Source organism: Parambassis ranga, chromosome 19 (assembly GCF_900634625.1).
Source record: "Parambassis ranga chromosome 19, fParRan2.1, whole genome shotgun sequence".
In the NCBI taxonomy this organism is placed as follows: Eukaryota; Metazoa; Chordata; class Actinopteri; family Ambassidae; genus Parambassis; species Parambassis ranga.
The window spans coordinates 11,125,814-11,147,954 of record NC_041039.1 but is presented as its reverse complement, the minus strand read 5'-3'; the positions used below and the strand labels follow the sequence as shown (position 1 = coordinate 11,147,954).

Here is a 22,141-nt window from a genome sequence, read left to right as displayed (position 1 = left end):
TCCAAACACACTCAGCCTCAAATTCTGTCACTCTTATGTGCCACATTGCTGCATATCACAGCTGACTGAAAAGCACCGTCTGTTGCATGGTAGAGTCCTGGTGCAAGGTGCAGACATACTTCTGCAGTTTAAATGTCAGACATTGAAGAAGTCACTTAAATGACAGCTAAACTGAAAATAGACAATTATGGTTATTTTGTCATAATGTTTTTAACCTTCATTTTTTCCAGTGTTATTCCCTGAGAGCTTGAGTAAATAAATAAAACTGTCTCTACACTCATTGCTTATTTCCCCAACATTTTGCCCTCCTGCTTCGGAAGGGTGAACGCATAGATATCAAAGGGAAAGCCTGCAGCGGAGTACACCAATGTGATGCCTGGTGGGGGTGACCTTCAAAAAATATATTGACAAAAAATACATTAATAATTACGTGGTTGTATAAAATAAATAACCTTTCTTTTTAAAAACACTGCTGTTATTTCGAGAATAAAAATATGTTGCGTAGTATATCATTAACAAACTTAGTTTAACTGCGCCCCCACACCCAGTCGGTGAGAGGTTTTATCCGTACGGCCAGTCAGGTGATATTTTCCGCTTCGCCATTTTGTGCTGCTGCGCCGGGTATTTATCAGAAGAGTCGTGACTATTCCGTTTACAGTGCTAGTTAGGTGGTCAGACGGTTCCTGCTATACTCGGTTTTGCGTTTCAAACCAGTGGCCTTCGATAGGTTTCGTGAAGTGCGATTTGTTTTCACTTACCAGTGATAATTAATTTTGTATTTAGTTTATTTTTATACCATATTGTGTGAGAAAGAATGTCGGCCGAAAGCCCCGAATACTCTTCGTTCTTCGCAGTGATGGGTGCCTCTGCGGCTATGGTGTTCAGCGGTAATTATCACCTCTTATACTTAAGTTGTGTTGTAGTTACAACATATGTTTTGGTGCTTAGCATTTTGCATGCGTGTTATTCCCTCATAGCTACTTTGAATGGTCAACTATTACGCTTTTCTTGAAGCTCACTTGAAAAAGCCTTCCGCTAGCCTTGCTAACGCTACAATGCTAATCTCAAGCTGTCATATCTTGACACTGAGCTTATGCTACCAACGACTTTACTTGGTTTCTAACATGTCAAGTTTTGTCTTTTGTCTTTTTGTTTTGTAATCATACCAGGTAACTGCTTTAACGTCAGACAGCAGAGACTAGTCAAAGCCAGTTAGCTAGATATGTAGCTTTGGTAGTAGCCTCGCTATGTTAACCGACATTGTATTTTGAACTGAAACGAAAGGATGAGTCCTGCCCGATTATATTATGGCAATATCTTTTTAAGCTTTAGGTACCAACAGAAGTTCTGTAAATTAAAATTATACCCTATTCAATTGATTAAATTGCCATCGTCCAGTGTAAGCTGTCTACATCATCAAATCAGTAGAGTGAAATTTGATTTTGAAACAGCTTAAATGACCACTGAAAACCAGGATCAGCTGGTTTACTTCCTTATTGCTTGAAGGAATGGCACAAGGTCACATGACTATCACATGATTAGACTTCTGACTTGGAATTGCCCATCTGTCTGCTGAACCTTTGAAATGTTAATTTAAACTTAAGGCCTTTCTTAAAAAAAAGACGTATGCAGTTTGATCCTGCTGTTGTCAGGATTTGGATAGACAGTGGCAAGTGCCACATCCTTTGAGACTTGCTTGTTTTATATTTGGTCATGCATGTTTTATTGAGTCCTTCCTAGTTTACTAGTTGCCATTCTAACTAACTAACTAACAAGAGCTACATCCCCTGCAAGTGGTATGCCCTATCATAGAAAATGGCCACATGTGACTTAGATGATGGGTGTGATGGGTGCAAGAAAAAAAAATACCTGACCTGAGACCTTTGGCAGGACAGTTTGTTTTGTACCAAGTGTTTCTCAGATGTTTTAAAATGTACCAGTCTGTAAATACATTTTAATTTTATCTCGCTCGGACGTACTGGAAAAGTGACTTTATGCCAAAGCAAACCTTGTTCTTGCAATAGATCAAATTGAATATAGCATATATATAGGGGCAGCAAGGTGGTCGAGGCCCTTGAAGCTAGAAGTAGTGCTTGTAAGTGAAGAAGTGACAACTGAGAAATTAGCTAGCTGTTAGGGGATCACAGAGATTTGATGTGATAGTGGTGGAATAAATGGGGATGACTTGTGCTTCTGACATGTCACTGTTCACAAGTTGTAGATCTGGCTGCATCTAGGGTTATCATTGACAAAAAATCTATCAAATATTCAAGGCTGATAAACAGGCTCAAAACAGATGATGCTCACAAGGTGTAAATTTTCATGGTACTAGTACCACTATTTCTGGTACTAGAGAGGGAAAGATAGATGTGCTTGAAATGACATTATATCCTTAGTCTTTATTAAATGGTGATTTTTTTTTTTTCACATCATCCTTCTCTCAGTCTTTAGCGAAATTGATGCAGTTGGTGATGTCGATGTGCTCTAGATGTTTTTGGCAATAAAATGGTCAGGGAGACTCGCAGCAGTAGCCTCAACGCTTTAAACGGTGTACCGTCAGTCTGCTGTCAAGCAAGATTGGTGACTGGCTCACATTTGTTCCTCAAAACCCAGTGCTTCTCCATTTTCCCACAATTCAGAGCTGACTAATCTGCTGTCTTTTGCTTGGGCATTTTGCATGCAAGTCTGCAGCTGCAGGCACCTCCTGCTCTGACATCACAAGACGTCACAAGGGCATCCCATATATCAAATATTCTGCGGGGGAGGGAAAAAGAAAAGGGGTAAATGCTCTTTACCTAAGCTTGAAGGGATTAGGATTAAAACCCAGAGGTTCTGCCTCCACACCACTGCAGAAACCACCCTGCGACACATCAAACCTTTAATCGTCTAGACTAAATGTCATGGTTTAAGGATTCCAGTGTTTCTCTAACCACCCTCACCTATCCGGCATTAGTGAGTCCAAGTGTAAAAGGAGACAAAATATTGCAGTAACTTAAATATTAGGTCTTAAGGTTAAACATAATTTTGGGAAAAAACAAATATGCTCAGGAAGGGTTAGAGGTTTTAGTGTATTGTGTTAACATTATTTTGTACATTTTAATTGCAACATTGAGTTACAAAATGTTTTTTTAGGAATATAATATGCTTGGCCTTGCAGAAATACTTCCCAGTTGTTACCCAAGACACATCTCTATAGATGGGGAGGGGTGATTTAACCTGAATTGATAGCATCAGTCTGATGATAAATCAATATAAGTAGTTTGGAACATGGCTGGCTGCCATGTGCACATTCAGAGATTGGCCTGCGTCTTCTTCCTGTCTGCCTTTAAACGTATTTGCCAGAATGCCTTACAGCTAGCTGTTGTGTTAACCAGAACGACCTCTAGGCTTGCTGAACACAAGAAACGAGACACCTCAGGCTGTATGCAAAAGTCTGCCCAGATCTCTCTAGAGCCCATTCAGATTTAATCATCAGTATGTTGGTTTTGTTAAGCCCAGAAAAATGACATGGCCAGGCCCTTGTTTATATACCAAAATGTGACAAGGGCAGCCTGATGTAATCAGCCTCCACTTACATGACAAGACAGAATTTTGCACATCTTTCTTATATTCGCTTATAAGATAGTAACATCTATATGTCTGTGGATGCTCTCATGCATTGAAGACATTTTGCCGCTTCCCCGAGTGGCTTTTTCAGTTCTAGTTGCCTCGATTTAAACTCTTGGGTGGTAACATCTAATTAAAATTAAAGGAGTGTTAGATGGCCATTTGGGCATTCACTTATGAGTCACAGAATATTTAGCATCTATAATGCTGTACAACTTAGAAACTCAACAAAATAACATGTAATGTGTTCATTGCAGTAAGTATTGGCAGAATGCGGGTTATTTATTTTTAATAGTAAGCAAGTATTCGTTTTTTTATTACAAGTTACATTGTCAGGTCTTTCATTTCCTCAGATAAAAGATGGATAATCATTAGACTGTCACACAAGTGTGTACACACACCTCTGGCTTGCAGAAGTCTTTTCTGACCAGCCTGTGTATGATGCACGAAACACTTCTGACAGGATTTGTTGGATGGTTTAAATGACTGCCTCATCTCACCTGCAAGTTGTTCAAACTTTAGAGCTCAGGCTCAATAAAGTTTTTTTCCCCATTTTTTTTTTTTCTCTCTGCTCCAGCTGTCCATCTTTTTTTGTGTGTGATGCAGTTGGCACAGGCTGTGAAAGACCTGGTAAAGCTCAATTTGCTGACTATGCGTTGAATTCTCCTTCTGCTCCCTTCTCATTAAAGTGATGTTAGCCAGAGACTAGAGTGCTGAGATGACATCTCTGTAGACTGGCTCTGGTTTTCAAGTTCTTGTATGACAGCAGTTCCCTGGGTATTGAAGCCTGATGTTGTATGAGTGAACTCAATGTCTGAATCAGTTTGAGATTTCTCCGATTGCATGAGTAAAAAATGTGATCTGCTGTATCTTTTTGAACAAAGGGTAAATTTCCCTGGTGGAGACATGTTAGATTTTTACGCAGAAGAGAAACTGTAACACTTGTGGTATTGCTCCATTGTCAATTTCACTTCTGCTTTGTTATTCAGCCATGATTCTAGTTTCTGTCACCAGATGGCCAGTCTTTTGTAGCTTGCTTTGTAGTATGTGTACACAAATTTGCTATGTTTATTTATCTAATTTATCTTTTTTTCCCCCTTCAGCCTTGGGAGCAGCCTATGGCACAGCCAAGAGCGGTACAGGTATCGCTGCAATGTCTGTGATGAGGCCGGAGCTCATCATGAAGTCAATCATCCCTGTGGTCATGGCAGGTATTATAGCCATCTACGGCCTGGTAGTAGCAGTGCTGATTGCCAACAACATCTCAGAGAACGTCACCCTTTACAAGTGAGTTTAACTAACAGTAGTCACATGTTAACCACATTTGCTTTTTATATACAAATTTCTGAAGACCATTTTTGAGCAGGAGAAAAATTGAGTGAGAGGACCTGTCATGTGTCAGAGCTGACAATTGAGTCTGATATTTAATTATCGACTAATCTCTCTTAATTCAGTGATCAATGGCTTACTAAATGCCTGTATGTATGTTACAATGTGCTTTTTCATAAAGCAGCAGAACTTCATTTTTAGTCACAATTATTAACATCTCATTCATGCACTTTGAAATCCATTTTTTCAAAAACATAGCAATGCTGTTGATTGCAGTCAGTGCATCAAGTTTTAATATCCGCAGTCCCCAAACTAAACCCAGATTATTTGATCATTGACATTGTTTTTGCTGACAAATGTGTGTGTCTGTGTGTAGGAGTTTCCTCCACCTTGGAGCGGGGCTGAGCGTGGGCCTCAGTGGGCTGGCAGCAGGCTTTGCAATTGGCATCGTGGGTGACGCAGGCGTGAGAGGCACAGCTCAACAGCCAAGGCTTTTTGTGGGCATGATCCTCATTTTGATTTTTGCAGAGGTCTTGGGTCTGTATGGGCTTATTGTTGCCCTCATCCTCTCCACGAAATAAACCCCCCAAACATCTCCACTACAAGATCAGTCCTTTATGTTGCTGCTGGAGGGGAAAAAAAGTGTAAACAGGGAAAAAAATGAAAAATTTTCTGCCATGCAAGAAAGAAGGAAGGAAATCAAGACAGGGGGAAAATGAATTTAAATGGCTCCATAAATATGGTCTTATCTCAACAATGTGTACAGTCGTCCCAATTTGATAGTCAAGTTGTAAATGCGCAATGTAGTGATTTGTCTGTCTTGTGTGTGTGGGTGTATGTGTATGGGTGTGTGTTTTAAAAACTGTATGATGAAGATTCCTTTTTTCCCTCCACTTATTTCAGGCTTTGAGACCAGCTGACACAACTTGGTCTCTGGTCTTCCCATATCAACTTGGGATTTGACACAATTTCTGCATTAATCTTGGGGATCTACTTGTAAAGAGAAATGTGTATGGACTAAAGATTTTTTTTTCCACTGATCTTATTTATAAGAAATTGTTCATTAAACTGTTTAATGCAGCAAAGTCGCTTAATTCCCCAGAATATACATATATACATACAAATATATATACAGATATATAAATATCTATATAGATAGAATTAATGCACTGTGGGTAAATTGTGATAAGTGGTTGGAATTCCTCTGGATGTAATTCTTGGTTTAATAATTAAGATTGCCTTTAGTATGTTGCTGGTGGAGTGGGAGTTTTGTGTGTAGCTGTATTCTAATCATTACGCAAACATTCTCAAATTTCAGTGTTTTTCCTGTAGTACTGCTGTTTGCATTAAAGGTGTGTGTGCCCTGTGTTGGGTCTCACAGGTGTAATTTCCACTTATCTCCATCTTATTCACTCTCCTCCTCCCATCTGTGGCTGTCTGTCATCTCTTCCACATTCCAGCCATTAAAATCCTGCATGGGTTTCAGTGTTTTGTTGCAGTTGGAATATGAACCTGAAGAGCAGGCTAGTTTCAGAAGATTCAACCAGATCAAAAAAGCATCACATTATATATATATATATATATATATCCTACAAACATCATGTTTAAAACGACGTAAGAGTATCAAAGGTGCTGTTTGCGGTGTGCAGGAAGAATCCAGGGAGATTAGTATGCAAGTTTGGCCTCGTTTTATGCAAGGACTGGGCCGTTTTGATCTGGAGTTTATTTTCTGAAAATGGAACTGCTGACGTGTTTTACTGAAACGCCAATCTATCCTGTATTACCACTGGTATTGAATTTATCCTGATGTGTTGACTTGAATGTTTTCACAATTGTATTAAAGAAGAGATTCCAACTTAGATTTGCCTTGCTTCCAACCAAAGTAGCATTTCCAGGACTGTTTACTAGAGTGACATTTCTTATACAGGCAGCATAATATAACATGAGATTGCAAAATGACAAAAAAGGGTTGAGTTTCTGTGTCAACCGTATTTATCTCTTCCTGTTCTACTGTGCGGTAAGAGCAGACAATCTTCACACCACCAAGACAGCAACTGCATTACTAAAAGATAACTGTACAAATCCTGTATTGTGCTGTAGGCGGATACTGAATTTTACCAAGAAAATGTGTGAAAACAGGACAATCAGTAAATGGTTTTATTTGGTAAACTATACAGGACATGTAACATACAAAATGATTAATAAATTCCTTATGATGGTATAATCTTCTCATGGCTCATGCTGTCTGGAGGCTGTTGAGCAGAGTCTGAGAAATACTGCTAATAGCACTGAAGGTGGCACTGTCAGGAAAGGACTGGATGAAGTCTTTGCCCTCCTCTATGCTGGCACTGAGAAGAGGATCCAATGGCACCGCACCTGAAATTAAAGGATAATGCCTGAAACTACTCAAACTGTTTACTTGCTGGACTTTATACATCACATACCTCTCAAGTCAGCAGTAAAACCAAGTGGCTGTTAATCCATAAAATGCACATGCATGGTGTTTTTTTTTCTATGTAGCACAACCAGATGCAGCTTCTCACTGCCACAGGGTAGGCTGAATTAGCAGCATCATTACTCAAGAGATTGATCTGCACACAAAGCTGATAGCCACTAAGGGAAACCTAAAAGGTCTATTAATATGACAATGAATTATTGATTTCAAACTCTCTACTGCACTGATTGGATCAACCATTTTAACAGCTTGGCAGGGATATAAATGAATGGTGAGTGAGAAATGGTATGCATTGGCACTGTTCAGTGACACCCTGTGGCTAAAATCTAAAACTGCAGATAATTCACTTCCTCTGAGCTCACCCAGAAACACTGATCCAGTCAGTTTGGCCAGCTCTTCACCACCACCCTTTGAGAATATGTTGGTACATTCCTGAAAAAGAGAAACATTGGTTAAAACATACACTGGCTACTTGTACACTGTATGTTGTCTAAATTTATCGGTGTAAAAAGTATTACTCACTGAACAGTGGGGACAAACAAAGCCACTCATGTTCTCTATAATGCCGAGAATCCGAACACCTGTCTTCTTACAAAAGGTGATCTCTCGTCTCACATCTCCTGTAGATACTGCCTTTACATACACCAATAAACCAATTCTTACCAAATGCATCTTAAAGGGAGAGTAATTAAAGTCTTATTTATAAAACAAAAAGAACCTTTTTGCTTCAGTTACTGATATACAGGTAGGTCTGAGAGTTTAATGTGTACCTGAGGTGTGGTGACCAGAATGGCTCCATCCACTCTGTGTTTTTTAAGGTTTTCCAGCACAGCCAAATGCTCATCAGATGTCCCCGGTGGTGTGTCCACCAGCAGCACATCCAGGTCTCCCCATGCTACATCTGACACAAACTGCCCAATCAAGGCTGGAAGACAAGATGCAAAACAACAATTATGAAAATACACAGCTGAACATCATGATCACATAGTTTTATTGACCAAACTTAACTCCACAAGTCTTGATCAACACAGTTTTTGTACAAGTGTAGAATAATGTACCTGTTTTCTTTGGCCCCCTCCACACTACTGCTTCATCTGGATCCTCCATTAGGAAGCCAATAGACATAAGAGCTAGGCTCTTCTGGGCATCAGTGTAGACTGGTACCCAGCCTGAATCACACTGATGCACGTCAGACCGACCCACACTCAACATGCGGGGGATACTAGGCCCACAGAGGTCAATGTCCAGGATGCCAACCTGTACACAGAGTTTTTCATAAATTACTTTATTTACTTGCAATGACAATAAAGTGGTAATATTAGCAGTGTCAGCAGCTACTAACCTTCTTTCCAGCATGCTTTAGGGCCAGGGCTAACTCTGTGGTGATGGTGCTCTTTCCCACACCTCCCTTCCCTGACAGTACCAACACAACGTGCTGCACCTGGGCCAAGTTCCCATCTCATATGTAAAAGAGAAAAGAAAAAAAACTGCTTACATCACCATGACTAGAAAAAGATGAATGAATGCTTATTCATAAAGTGTAAGTGTAGGGGATCTGAAGTGTCAAAGTAATGTTGAGGTTCAGAGAATCATGTCGCAGATAGTGATGGGGGTCTAAAGTTCAACGTCCAGAAGGATACAGTGGATAACATCAATGACTATGTAATAACATGTTCTAACAGTACCTCCTGTGCTAATATGTAAATCCTTTGTTTAGCGTTATTCACGAGTATTAGCAGGTGAAAGGTAGACTTGAATTGCCCCTAGGGCACAAATACAGTTCTTTGAATTGAACTGAAAGAGATGTAGCCTAATACTTAGGCTAAACAGAGTTCCAGTTAGCTTCTGCTCACCATTTTGCCAAGTTTACAGTCAGCTACCGTCTTTTGGCATAGATACACAGATAATATAAAAATGAACAAAACACACACACAAAATGAGTAAAATTGTGTTGTTTTTACTCTTACTTACCATTATTTTGTTCCATGTTCTGGATTTAAGGCATTGACGCACGACACGTTTGACAATTTCCGGGGTTGTCACGTACTACAACCTGTGCAATCACAGAACAGTTTTTCCGGTAAGTCCCGCCTCTTTTACGAAGCAGCCAATAGACTGCCGAGACAAGACATGATGCATTCAGGCAAACCACAAACGGTAAGCAAACTGGTTTCAGTGCGTCTGCTTTTTTATTAACTGTAGACGCAGGTACGTAAAGCAACTGTTTTGTGTGTACCTGTCTAATAAAGTCAGCTGACCTCAAAAGGCTACAGTTATTACCCCAAGTAGGTGAAGTTAACGAAGCAAATTATCATGAGCTCCTCCTTCATGCAGGTCTTATCCAATAAGCACGAGGTGAGGGCGTGGAGACGTAATGTTTACCTCTATCTCTCTGAGAAGTGGGACAGTACAAACTGCACCTGTTACACAGGCGGATATAGAGGCACACTGGCTTTCAAATGAGCCACTGCAAGACAGTTTATAGGAAGACTGCTGTAAGGTAAGAGCATGACCACTCTGACCTGGTTAACTATATGTGTATGTGTAAGTGTATAAAGATGATAAATAAGACAGAAGTACCTTAAAAACTTGTTTGTTTATCAAACACATGTTCCACTTCTGCTCTGCCAGTTAGGCATTCAGTTAATACTAATATGTTGAATAACAGATAGTGTTATGGATAGTTATATAGATAGTGATTTGAATGATAGATTTTGCACTGACAATGTTAATAGAAGATGAGAAGTGAAACTCTGGGCAGATGTTGATCAGATTTGACCACAGATAGATTTGTTGTATTTAATAACAGCTCACTTTGCAATCACAGTACAGTTAGAGCAATATCATGTCCATAAACACATTGCCTGACAAAAGTACTTGTACTGTCCTGACTTGGTCCTCCAGATGATGCGTTTCGCTGTATCTAGGGTAAGGCTCAATTAAAATGAGCTAATCTAAATTAATGGGAGTCATCTTCTGCACCTGCTTGCAAAGCAGTAACCAGCTGTTGTGGTCAGTACTGGCATTAACTGAGACATGCTATCAGTTAACAGCAGACATTTGGACTAAAATTACATATTATTACAATAGAATAATAGAATAAATCTATAATAATAATATTATGGAGCAAAAAACATTGTTGTTTTATATTTACTATAGTGATTTCCTTCAAGCAAAGAGTAAACAAGGCCATAGAAAGGCAAAATATTGCAATTGATAGTAATGATTACTGACTGTGAAATGATAAACAGGTCAAAACAGCCTGGATGATGTTTAGTGAAGTTATTGTTTAGGCTACACTGTCAATATTGAACTTACATTATTGAACCCAAGATTCTGTCTGGAAGTTGAAATTTGTGATCGAGTGACCTTAATTGTGTCTGTCTGCTGCTGAAGTTAACAGACGTGCTGCCACAGTAGCACAGCAGAGGGTTGGGTTTAAAAGGTTGAAGAAGTACACGGAAACACTCACTGCTGCCAATTGTGGCATATGGGACGGATAGAAATAGGCTACTCCATACACAGAGGTCAGTCTGTATAGGTGACTAAAAATCTTAGATAGTATATTGCAGCTTTCACACTCGCTGCTGAGAACTAGTGGAGGAATCTGTGAGGCTGTAAAAAGTGTTGGTGGTGTGAAATGCCATACACACATTTTTGGAACAGCAGAGTACATTAAGGCTGATGTATCTATTCTGTGAAAAAAACACACATTGCACTAAGGGTCTTATTTTGCAGGTTTGGAAAGTGTGTCATCACACTGATAATGTAGGATGTGAGCTAAACACTGACCTGACTTGACACGTAAAAAAGTACATGACCTTCTGCACGTGTGCCAGCTGGTCATCAGGTGTTGGGTCTGCTGTCCACAGAGCTGCCATGCTGAGGAGAGACAGAAATGGCCAGGCTCGGCATTTGGCCTGGAGTGAATCACAGAGAGAAACAGATGCCATGGCATTGATCCAGATGTCAGACAGAGACGAGTGGGAGGACCTGACTGTGACACAGGTAAGATAATGAGGTTTGTCAGGTAAAACAGTTCAGACATGGCATCATGATACACATACAAGTGCAACTTGTTTCATGTCAGATAAACGGTTAAATGAAGTGTTTTCATTGTAAAAGACAGAGACCCTGGACACATGGAAGATAGTGTTTCTACCTGTTATGCTGAAATAGCAGCATGTAAGACATCTCCAAAGGCATATGGGGCAGGAGGCTCAGTATTTTTGGAAGGCTTCTAATATTACCCAGTAGCACACATGACTTCTCTGACCAATTATATACACTAACCTTGTAGGGAAAAGCCAATGATGCTCAGTCTTTAAAACATAACATATGGACTCTCATTTGGCTCTTGTGTGTGGGTTGTATGTGTAATATTTTGTTGCTGTTTTTGGCATCCTGGACCATGATGGACTTACATGATGCTGTTTGTATTGTTTGTGTGAACCAGATCAGTGACTTGGATTTTGAGGTGGATCACTTGGCCAGATCCCAGACAACCTCTGAGTTGGTGGCCCTGCCCAGCACAGTAACAGAGATAGGGGAGTCTTTTTGCTGCTGTGACCGACAGGAAGAGCTCAGCACTGGCTTCCGTGTCATCAGTGACTGCAACTGCGGGGAGGAGGATCAAGGTGAGCAAAAGCTGGTAGATGCAGTGATACACCGTATGAACGCAACAGGCTACATGTAAATGGGCACAAGTTCAGATATGTGGCTGCACATAAGGCCCTGAGTATTATGGAAGCGTATTGCTTTTGTTAGCTTATAGCTACATATGGAGCAATATATTTTCAAACATTCTGTACGAGTAAAGATATTTACATTCCTAATACCAAATACTGAAACTGGACTCATCACACTGATGACATTATCATCAAGTGAAAATCGGTTGTATCTATGGCTTGTTTTTTGGCTCCTGCATCTCATGTTTGGTGTGCCTTCAGGTTTTGACTGGGTGTGGGATGAGCACTGTAGGTCCTCTGGAGCTTTCCTCAGCTGTGACAACAGGAAGGTGAGCTTTCACTCAGACTACAGCTGCGGCACTGCTGCCATCCGCGGCACCAAGGAGCTTGTAGACGGCCAGCACTACTGGGAGGTCAAGATGACTTCTCCTGTGTATGGAACAGACATGGTGCGTAGCAGTCTCACATACATTAAAAAAACACTAAAAATAACAAATTTTGCATTAATTAAAAATAATATGACATGTTTTGAGTAATATTGTGTCATCAGAAACATGTTCTTATCCATGTGGTTTTGTTTTGTTGTCCTTTATGTAGATGGTTGGGATTGGAACTTCCGAGTTAAACCTGGAAAAGTTTAAATACAGCTTTGGTAGTCTGCTGGGCCACGATGAAGACAGCTGGGGGCTTTCCTACACAGGTAGACTTATTAAAAAATGTCAAACTCGATCAAGATATTTGCAGCATTTTAAAACACTCTCTGTATTTGAAGGTCTGCTCCAGCATAAAGGGGACAAAATGAAGTTCTCCTCCCGGTTTGGTCAAGGTTCGATCATAGGAGTGCACCTGGACACGTGGCACGGTACCCTGACTTTCTACAAGAATCGACACTGCATAGGTGTGTTTTTGTGCAATTTAAGTCTAAGACGCTTTTTAGTTATGCCAGCTTCTATGTTCTCATAATAATTGTGTGTTTTCCTCCTCGTACCAGGTGTTGCTACGACCAGGCTGCAGAACAAGAAGTTCTACCCCATGGTGTGCTCCACAGCAGCCAAGAGCAGTATGAAGGTGATCCGTGCCTGCTATACACCCACCTCCCTGCAGTATCTTTGCTGTGTCCGGCTCAGGCAGATGTTGCCCCGCTGCCCAGATGTACTGAATGCCCTGGAGCTGCCCCCGGGCCTACACTCCCTTCTCCAAACACACATGGGCTGGTTGTTCACCCTCAGTAGTAGCCCTGAAACCTCGGAGGAGCAGAGATACACACCAGAAGATTTCCCTGAGGAGATGAGCCTGCCTTCAAGCCCCATCCCCAGCCCGGTCCCGAGCCCCGTGTCCACCCTGAGTGCCTGCGCCTCACCGAGCCCCTGCTCCAGTCCATTTTCTGACACAGTCCAGTACCACTGCTCCTGTCAGACGTCACTGCAAACTCATTCTGACGCCTGCCACTGCCCTCCCACTCCTCCCAGCAGCGACTATGATAGCTGCTGCTCTGAGCCAGAGGATTATCAGTGCAAAAGATGCCGCTGGACATGACGTAGTGAGTCAGATGATTTAAGTGTTTGGCACCTATCTATTCTACCATGGCCATCAACATCTCCTCTTGTACATCTGTTAGCCAATGTTTGTGAGTGGATTGTTGCTTCTTTTTTTAACTGTAGAAATGTTTTGTCATTTAACTAAGACAACAACAGTGTGTATGCAGTGTGTGCGTGATTTTTTTTAAATTCTTTTTTAAAAAGATACCAGTCTAAATCTATGCAAGGCCTTCTCTTTAGGCAGACTTAGACTTTACATGACTGGCATCTGCTCTTGTTATTCTCAGGGATAGAAAGGAAAGCTGCTTTTTGATACGGTTTTGTGCTTACATGAAGATTTGCTACTCAGCAGTGGAGTTTTTTCTACTTACAGTTACATTTTTGTTTATGAACTTTCTTACTTGGGCAATAAAACAAAATATAACAAAAGAGTTTTTGGCAGCTTATTTTATATACATACAAAAAACAGATTTATACATAACAAAATTAATATTTACCATTTCTTTCTTAACTTGTTAAATATATTTTATTCTTTCGGATGAGTATGAGCATTATATCACTGGAAAGAGAACATTATATCAAAGGCATATTTTTAGCTTGTAAACAACATCATTTGCATGTCAGCAGCAGTGGTGACGCAGAGATCAGATTGAATCAGACTGCTGCCATACATCCTTTACATTCTCATGTGGCCTAATTAGTCCAGGACCAGCTGGGGGTTCTGGGCTGTGAAGCAGCGGTAGACTCTGGCTGATATCTCTGGTCCAATGCGTCTCTCTTTGCCTCCACTTTTCACAAAGAGACCAGCAAGCAGCCCCTTCTTCTCCTCCTCTAGCTCCAAGCTTTGGTAAGCCTAAAGACAGTATTATAAGAATATGGAGTTATTTAAAGTCGTTAGGTGAATAAACACACTCAGACTTACCTGCAGCAGCAGCTGGGGAGATGGGTAGGATGCAGTTACAGCGGAGGTCACAGCAGGGCTGACTCTGTTCAGCTGCTGGATCTGCTTACTCCAGACTTGGATCAGTCCTGAACCATCCTTCTCAACCCGTACCCCGCTGGCCCATGAACCATCCACACAGAATGGCAGCTCTGCCCGCTCTGTCAGGAGCCTACAGGGAGAGGAATAGGCCACCATGTGGGAGTCAGCAAATACAATACTGGCATACTAAGTTGCCTGCAATGTTTCATACTTGAAAGGACGTTTTGACAAAGCCTTGGTGACAGCACACACGTGGTCAGTGATGCCCTGCCAGTCATACAGGAAGACAAGTGAGATGTTTTTGTAGAGCTGTAGGTACACAAGAACCTGGGAATAAAGCCAGTAAACAGTTCAAGTTTAGCTCATTACTACAAAGGATTTAAATAACTATAAATTTAATTAAACTGACCTCCTCAATGTCCACATTTGTCATCCCCATTTTGGACTGTGTAGTCTCATCTTGTAAATGCACACTACAAGCCTTTGGCCTGTTAATAATACACATCACTGAGTCAGGTCATGAAATTTACAATAAAGTCTTTCATCAATTATAAATGATGATGCATTTACTGACCTGTAATCAGGCTCAGAGTCTGTGACTAAGAGAGTGATCACTTTCTTGGCATCTCGATTGAGACACTCCAAAATAGGACCGAGGAAAGACTTTGTTTCTGTTTCCTCTGCTTCGCTGTCGAGCATCTGTAGTAAAGGGGAACACAGCGTGAGTGCTTCCAAACACAATGCAGTCTTTTCTGAGGCCACACAGTCCATCATATTTGTTTTTATTACAGCTCCTTACCTTTCTCACAGAGATTACCATGTCCATGAAGTCACACTGACCCAGAACCAGAACCACCGGCTCCTCCTCAACAGAGACCCTGCCATCTTCTCCTGGCTGAAACGACAAGCAGTGGTATCAGTGGGGTGAAGAAAATGCACATTTTAAAAAAAAAGACTGTTGTGAAATGAGCCATCTACCTGAGGTAAATCTCTGGTCCAGGTGATGCTGTGAGCAAGCTGCTGGATCTCAATTGAAAATCTCCATTCAAAGGTCGCCAGAGTGTTCAACAGGATGTCTGAGCCATCCTGCTGCAGAAGAGCTGGAGGATGGCAGTAAGTTTACAAAACACACATTTTGACAGATTGACTCACTTAATGTAAGTATGACAATGCAATCAGCCCACCTGGATCTATGCAGACAGTCAGACACTTAATGCAGTTCTCCGGTCTGAGACTCTTGAGGTTCTCAGCAGCTTCTCTCCTCCTCTGCTGCTCCTGTCTCTTCTCCTCCTTCTCATGGGCTTTAGCTGCTCTCTGTCTCTCCCTGGCCTCCTTCCTCTCCTTGGCTTTCAGTCTGTTCGCCTCTACCTCCTCCTTTGTGCGACGCTTTCTTGCAGGACTGGGCGTGCTAGATCTATCTGGTCGCGGAGGGGACAAAGAACAAATTTGACTGGACGCTCGCTTGTTTGACTGCTGGAGAGCAGCACTTGTGCACTTGTCGCCTGAACTCTGAGCCTTCTTTATCTCATCGCTGGCTGCCACTGGTTGACTGCTACTGTCGCAGCTGAAATCGGGTTTTCCTTCAGCATCGCTGTCCTCAGACTCAGATATTTCCCACGTTTTAGCTCTACGCAAGACAGACATGCCACATATTTAGTTTGGTTGCCCAGCGACGATGGCGTCCGATGAGGGTCAAGTCATCCAAAACGCGGTACACATAGCATCCAGGGTAAAATTCGTAGAATGAATGCAACAGAAGTAGGGTAGATTAAATCTTTATTTAGACAGGACATAAGGCGGGCACATAGTCTCCAGGTGGAGCGCAGACCAGCGGACACATCTGTTGTCTGTTGTCTATTGGATTATCCCGGGACACACTTAAGGACTAATTAAAAACATATGGCGGGCCATTTAATTCTAATCGACGCAAATTTATCAACAGTGGAATGCATTTGTAAACTTCACCCTACTAGATTATAGTGTAGTAGCATGATTTGGTACTTGATCCCATCATCCTTATAATCTTTTGTGTTGTGTTTTTAATATAATAAATAATGGTTTCCAGATAAAATTAATGTAATTGTTTATTATTATTATTATTATTATTATTATTATTATTATTATTATTATTATTATAACATTTTCCAGGTATTTAAAAAAAAAGTTTTCCGATTTACGCAACTTCCTGAAACTACGTGTACGTCATTACGTACGGGGGCCGCTGCCTTGTCGGTGTGGCGTAAAAAATCTAGCTTTAAGAGCTGCGGTTTGCGGACGTCACCAGCAGTAGAGCTGTTGGACCTGCCCTGTGGAAGCTAACCCAGCTAACAGCTGCCTGCTTATGTAAACAACAACAAGGATGCTGTTTTAAAGTTATCTCTCTATATATATTTACCTTACAGCTTTGTTTTTTTTTCACTATGGCGCAGCCAGCAGAGAAAGGTACGTGCTATTTACCAAAAATAACTTTTTGCTGAATATAGCTGACCACTGCCTGGTAGCCCTAAAGACAACACTCTTCCCTGAAAAAGTGGGACACTTGAATTGCTAACTCAGCGTTTTGTTTTGCTTAATGTGTAGTTACTCATGTGACTAACAGGGAAGATACCTAATGGTTGGTTGTCTGATTTATTATAATTTGTGTGTTTACCCTCACAGTCATTCACCACGATTTACTGTTTGGAGCAAATTTAAAGGATTTTGTTTCCACAAAGTCACCCTCCAAATGTCTTTTATACCTTAACACTGCATAAGAAAATGTAGGTATATGGTTTTTCAGATGTTGATAGGTAATTCAGCTTTACAGAAATTTGAGCAGAAGCATGCCTTAAGGGTATTTATTAATTAATAGTGGAATTGCTGCAAAGTATGTTTGTGTTTGACCCCTCTTTATGTTATTGTTGCAGCTTACTATCGCTTTGTGGTACTTTTCTTTAACTGCCTGCTGACATTTGGCTCGTACTTCTGCTTTGACATCCCTAGTGTTTTGCAGGATCAGTTCCAAGGGGTGAGTAGCAGAGTTGGCTAAAATGTTTTGTAAATATTGTTATATAATAATTAAATTATTTAAGCTTAGTGTCAAATTTCCAAAGTCTGCCTTATAATTGTTGCTCAATAGCATTTGTCCTTGTGCAACAGAACCTGACATGTCCCAATGCCACAGTGATCAATGGCACAGTGGACTGTGTGGTGGGACTGGGGATGAGCCCTCAGCAGTATAATCTCCTCTATGCTATCTACGCTTGGACGTAAATGCATTCACACATTGATTAAAGTGTATTTATGCTGAGTAATGGCTTATCAGGGACTGTGTTGCTTCTTTCTCTCCTATCAACAGGAATGCTATTGTGGTGATCCTGGCAGGTTTCCTCATTGACAAATTAGGAAACCGCTGTAAGTAACATGTACACTATCTGAAACTCTGTTACAACAAAAAAAACTGATAGAAATACAAGAATATTGATTTCTGTTTGCACCTCTTTGCAGTTGGGGTGTTTCTGTTCTCTTTTCTGTGTGTTCTGGGCTCAAGTCTGTTTGCACTGGGGTCCCACTTCAAAGGATCTCCATATCTGCTGCCCCTAATGCTCACAGGGCGCCTGTTGTTTGGATCAGGCAATGGATCTCTGACCAGTAAGGCCTTATATATGTAATCCATATATTAACAGAATGAAAAAAATCAATATAACAACTACACATTTTCACGTTATTTGGTGTTTGAAGTCATTATTTTTTTGCTGTTGTGGCAGCATATCTCATCCATACTAAACTGCTCTCTCACCTGCTTCTTTATTAGTTGTTCAGAACCGCATTACAGCCTTCTGGTTCAAAGGAAAGGAGCTGGCCCTGGCTTTCGGACTGACCCTAGCCTTCTCTCGCTTGGGTTCAGTCCTGAACTTCTTCCTCACACAGAAGTTTGAAGAAATATATGGCATTCAGTGGACACTCTGGGGAGGTAGGTAAAAGAAGGTTTAACAGGGTTATATATGTTGTGACAGTCTATAAATGAGAGGGCTTGTTTGTTTTCTAGGAGCACTGTTGTGTGTGCTGGGCTTCATTTCGGCTATCATAGTGAGCAGCTTGGACAAGGTTGGAATGAAGCAGCTGGGTCTGGACGGAGCCATCCAGGAAGAGTCTCGTAAAGTGGTATGAGCAATAAGAATCTGATATTATTTTACTTACACCAACATTTTTAATAAATGTGCACATAGTATGCTATGTAATAATTGTCGACTTTTTTTCCTGTGTGTGCAGAGGATTCAAGATGTGAAACTCCTGTCGCTAAGATACTGGCTGCTGGTTCTTACCATCATGTTCTTCTATAATGGCATTTTCCCCTTCATTGCAGATGCCAGGTAGAGTTATCAGCACATAACACAAACATTGAAACATTTATTATTAAGACACACATGGAGGAATTTCAAAGCAAGAAATAAATTAGAAACCTGTGGCCCTTATTATTATTTAGACCCTGCATAGATCTACTACTACTGAACTACTATTGACATAAAGCATCATTGTAATGCATCGTTGTATGCTTTGTGTTCCTTTTCAGCAAGTTCATCCAGGACAAATACGGTGACTACAGTCAGAAGGAGGCAGCATATGTCGCAGGGGCGGTTTATGACAGCTCACTTGTTCTCTCAGCTAGTGTGGGCATTCTCATAGTAAGTACTTGTACCCTACATCTTCTCTACAATCAGGTACACAAACGATACACAATTAAACTATAAATGTATGCTGTCCGTTTTATTTTTCAGGATTATGTTGGTCTGCGGGGTATTTTCGCTGTGGCCTGTGCGGTCTTCACACTGCCAGTGTTTGGACTCCTTGCCTTTACCTTTGTTCCTCCTCTGGTCTCCACGATATGGCTGGGAGTCACCTACTCCTTTGCTGCTGTGAGGACAGATTTCTTTGCACTATGGTCTCATTTGTGTTTGCAACATATTAGCATTATCTTTGTATCTGTGCTGTATTCTAGGCTAGCATGTGGCCATCTATTCCCCTCGTAGTACCTCAGGCCACTCTAGGAACAGCCATGGGTCTGGCCACCTCCATACAGATGGTTGGGATTGGGGTGTCCAATCTTGTGGTGGGACAGATTTTAGGCACCAAGTCAAGGTAGGAAATACTTCAGATTAGTCTCTCACTGCAGTGCTCCAATGTTCGGTGCTGTAATTTGACTTACCTGTATGGTTTCTGTTTCAATTGTCCAGCGAAACTAAAATTCCGTTGTGGCGTTGGCAGAGGATGATGATCTTCATGTTGGCCAACACCATATGCTGCATTGTGACCTCAGTGCTGCTTAATATTGTTGATCACAAACAGGTTAGATATATCCTTGGACTGCACCATGGATTCTCACCGCACACAGTGTGCTGAGTTAACATATGTTTTTGAACAGGGTGGAACCTTGAACAAGACAACAAAGAGGTCAGCACCAGCAGCGATAGAGTCCGACCGTGAGCCACTTCACCAGGAAGAGGAAGAGCAACATGAGGATGAGGATGACGGTGCTGTCCGATCTCATTCTGTCAACTCATGAGTTTTGTATTTTAACACTTTACATGTTTATAAATATTGTTTATAAAATGCATGCAATATCAGTGTTTGTCCTTGTAGTGACACATATAAATAAATAATAAATATGGACCACTGAACTACTTGGTCCAATTTAATGTTTTGTCATTTTGTTAAAGTTGATAATGGCTAGTTTCAGCGAAGCAGTGCCCTGCCCTCTCTACAGTCATGGCCAAAAGTTTTGTCAGTGGCACAAATTTCGCATTTTACAAACTTTCCTGCTTCAGCTGCTTGTGATTATTTTTACACATGTTTCCATGGTAAATTGAAGAAGAATTGTAATAATTTCACAACTTTCAAAGATATTTATTGCCAAATGCATCACATTTGCACAAAGAGTCAATATTTACAGTGTTGAACATTTTTCTTCATAACTTCTGCAATTCATTGTGGCATGCTTTCCAAGCCACTTGGTTATTACTTTTACATTGTGATATGGTGCTCCATCATGCTGGAAAACACACAGATCTCCACCAAACTGCTCCTGGATTATTGGCAGAAATTGCTCTTGCAGGACCTTTTGGTACCATTCTTTATTCATTGCAGTGTTTTGGGCAGAAATGTGAGTGAGCCCAATCCCTTGGATGAGAAGCAACCCCACACATGCATAGTTTCAGGATGTTTCACTGTTGGCACAACACAGGAAGCATGGTATCATTCTCCTTTTCTTCGAACATCGAATCTCCCAGCAGTCCCAAAAAGTCAGAAGGGAGCTTCGTCAGAAAAAATATCTTTGGACCAGTCCTCTGCTGTCCAATCCTTGTACATTCTGCAGAATTTCAGTCTATCCTCGATATTTTTCTGGGATAAAAGTGGCTTCTCTGCTGCCCTCTTTGACACAGGACTATTGTCGAAAAGTCTTAGCCTCACTGTGTGTGCAGATGCACTTATGCCTGCTTGTTGCCACTCCTGAACAAGCTCCTGAAGCCTTCCTTACAGCAGTTAAACCTCTCTCTTGATGATCCGGTAAATAGTTCTTTCAGGTGCAATATGCTTAGCCTCACTTTCCTTGCATGTGAGGCCACTGATATAAAGTAACGACAGCTGCAAAAGTTTCTTTGGAGGTAGCCATTGTTAAAAAAATAGTTAAAACACAGAATTTGTGCCACTGCCAAAACTTTTGGCAATGACTGTACACTGCCTGAACAGCATCAGGCAGCATATAGACACAGTTAGTGATTAGTGCAGTGAATCATTTAGCTTATTAAAAATAAATATCTTCCTTAGGAGTAGATTTAAAATAAAAACTGTATTATGTGGTGGGTCTAAAAGGGCACTATTTAAGCTTAAAATCGCACTTGTTTAATCATGTAAAAATACAATTGTACAAGTCAGCACGTCAGCAAGCAACCAGTAGGTGGAGCTCCTTACACACTGATTTGCAAAGGGCAAAGTAGTACAGTCATGGAATTGTGAAGATTTCACAATTGTGTTCATATCAATAGTTTACTGTAAGCTCTTCTTTTCTCATGTTAAGCCTTTCATTTTATTGATCTCTTACATACTCATATATTAAACACTTCCTTTTTGTAAGACAGTGTGGGTGTTGGGGGGGGTCACGCAGGCAAGATAAGTCTACTTCATATCGCATCCGTCACACTGTCACCAACTGCAAGAATGCAGCCTTCATTAAAATAGCTACAGATAAAAGGAAGCACACACAAGGAAGCTGTGTCTTGTAGTTTTATGTGTAAATAACTGCACATACACATATTAAGGTGTATGTCTCTAAATCTCCAGTCTTTTGTGATTTATGCAGCACACTATCAAAGTCATACAACAGGAACAGTAAAACATGTTTCACCTCCTACTTGTCTTTTTCATTTGCATACATTTTTTTGTACTTCAACAGAAAATGATGCAGCTTTTGTAAAATTCTGTGAAATGCGAATTAGACCGATTGATCCGATCACTGTGTCTGTCTGCCCTTAAATAAAGCTGAAGTCGTCCAATACTTTAGAACAAA

The 22,141-nt window shown here is 40.9% G+C and overlaps 5 protein-coding genes across 5 annotated transcripts; 3 read left to right on the top strand and 2 right to left on the bottom strand.

Moving 5' to 3' along the window:
- Nucleotides 1-814: 814 nt before the first annotated feature.
- On the top strand, nt 815-6,796 carry atp6v0cb (ATPase H+ transporting V0 subunit cb). Its single transcript, XM_028430454.1, has 3 exons — nt 815-887; nt 4,710-4,893; nt 5,312-6,796. The coding sequence occupies exons 1-3, from the start codon at nt 815-817 to the stop codon at nt 5,514-5,516; spliced, it is 462 nt and encodes a 153-aa protein (XP_028286255.1). The 3' UTR covers nt 5,517-6,796.
- A 280-nt stretch (nt 6,797-7,076) lies between these two features.
- On the bottom strand, nt 7,077-9,462 carry nubp2 (nucleotide binding protein 2 (MinD homolog, E. coli)). The gene is made up of 7 exons (XM_028430453.1): nt 9,362-9,462; nt 8,733-8,848; nt 8,449-8,647; nt 8,161-8,315; nt 7,913-8,023; nt 7,753-7,822; nt 7,077-7,311 (listed from the first exon to the last, which is right to left on the bottom strand). The coding sequence occupies exons 1-7, from the start codon at nt 9,375-9,377 to the stop codon at nt 7,172-7,174; spliced, it is 807 nt and encodes a 268-aa protein (XP_028286254.1). The 5' UTR covers nt 9,378-9,462; the 3' UTR covers nt 7,077-7,171.
- A 320-nt stretch (nt 9,463-9,782) lies between these two features.
- Nucleotides 9,783-14,045, top strand: LOC114451666 (SPRY domain-containing SOCS box protein 3-like). The gene is made up of 7 exons (XM_028430452.1): nt 9,783-9,890; nt 11,263-11,398; nt 11,847-12,027; nt 12,340-12,527; nt 12,676-12,778; nt 12,851-12,976; nt 13,070-14,045. Exons 1-7 carry the CDS (start codon nt 9,850-9,852, stop codon nt 13,612-13,614), a joined length of 1,320 nt encoding a protein of 439 aa, XP_028286253.1. The 5' UTR covers nt 9,783-9,849; the 3' UTR covers nt 13,615-14,045.
- Nucleotides 14,046-14,177: 132 nt separating this feature from the next.
- eme2 (essential meiotic structure-specific endonuclease subunit 2) lies at nt 14,178-16,435 on the bottom strand. Its single transcript, XM_028431628.1, has 8 exons — nt 15,783-16,435; nt 15,577-15,698; nt 15,398-15,493; nt 15,173-15,297; nt 15,008-15,086; nt 14,810-14,925; nt 14,539-14,728; nt 14,178-14,469 (listed from the first exon to the last, which is right to left on the bottom strand). Exons 1-8 carry the CDS (start codon nt 16,240-16,242, stop codon nt 14,314-14,316), a joined length of 1,344 nt encoding a protein of 447 aa, XP_028287429.1. The 5' UTR covers nt 16,243-16,435; the 3' UTR covers nt 14,178-14,313.
- A 346-nt stretch (nt 16,436-16,781) lies between these two features.
- On the top strand, nt 16,782-20,273 carry mfsd1l (major facilitator superfamily domain containing 1-like). Its single transcript, XM_028431316.1, has 13 exons — nt 16,782-17,040; nt 17,505-17,605; nt 17,737-17,846; nt 17,936-17,991; nt 18,085-18,228; nt 18,392-18,550; nt 18,626-18,741; nt 18,850-18,950; nt 19,151-19,262; nt 19,356-19,493; nt 19,577-19,716; nt 19,812-19,923; nt 20,000-20,273. The coding sequence occupies exons 1-13, from the start codon at nt 17,019-17,021 to the stop codon at nt 20,138-20,140; spliced, it is 1,452 nt and encodes a 483-aa protein (XP_028287117.1). The 5' UTR covers nt 16,782-17,018; the 3' UTR covers nt 20,141-20,273.
- Nucleotides 20,274-22,141: the final 1,868 nt, after the last annotated feature.

Bases quoted from the DNA above. Each gene is read 5' to 3' on its own strand.
- LOC114451666 (XM_028430452.1), top strand. From the start codon at position 9,850: ATGAGCCACTGCAAGACAGTTTATAGGAAGACTGCTGTAAG. The intron at 12,028-12,339 runs GTGAGCAAAAGC...GTGTGCCTTCAG, and splicing joins CTGCGGGGAGGAGGATCAAG to GTTTTGACTGGGTGTGGGAT. The intron at 12,779-12,850 runs GTAGACTTATTA...CTGTATTTGAAG, and splicing joins CTGGGGGCTTTCCTACACAG to GTCTGCTCCAGCATAAAGGG.
- atp6v0cb (XM_028430454.1), top strand. From the start codon at position 815: ATGTCGGCCGAAAGCCCCGAATACTCTTCGTTCTTCGCAGTGATGGGT. The intron at 888-4,709 runs GTAATTATCACC...TTCCCCCTTCAG, and splicing joins TGCGGCTATGGTGTTCAGCG to CCTTGGGAGCAGCCTATGGC. The intron at 4,894-5,311 runs GTGAGTTTAACT...GTCTGTGTGTAG, and splicing joins GAGAACGTCACCCTTTACAA to GAGTTTCCTCCACCTTGGAG.
- nubp2 (XM_028430453.1), bottom strand. The intron at 8,024-8,160 runs GTACACATTAAA...GTGTATGTAAAG, and splicing joins TTCTGGTCACCACACCTCAG to GCAGTATCTACAGGAGATGT. The intron at 7,823-7,912 runs GTGAGTAATACT...TCTCTTTTTCAG, and splicing joins TTGTTTGTCCCCACTGTTCA to GAATGTACCAACATATTCTC.
- eme2 (XM_028431628.1), bottom strand. From the start codon at position 16,242: ATGTCTGTCTTGCGTAGAGCTAAAACGTGGGAAATATCTGAGTCTGAG. The intron at 15,494-15,576 runs GTAGATGGCTCA...TTGTCGTTTCAG, and splicing joins GGACCAGAGATTTACCTCAG to CCAGGAGAAGATGGCAGGGT. The intron at 15,087-15,172 runs GTCAGTAAATGC...TATTATTAACAG, and splicing joins GACTCTGAGCCTGATTACAG to GCCAAAGGCTTGTAGTGTGC.
- mfsd1l (XM_028431316.1), top strand. From the start codon at position 17,019: ATGGCGCAGCCAGCAGAGAAAG. The intron at 18,551-18,625 runs GTAGGTAAAAGA...TTTGTTTTCTAG, and splicing joins TCAGTGGACACTCTGGGGAG to GAGCACTGTTGTGTGTGCTG. The intron at 19,494-19,576 runs GTGAGGACAGAT...GCTGTATTCTAG, and splicing joins TCACCTACTCCTTTGCTGCT to GCTAGCATGTGGCCATCTAT.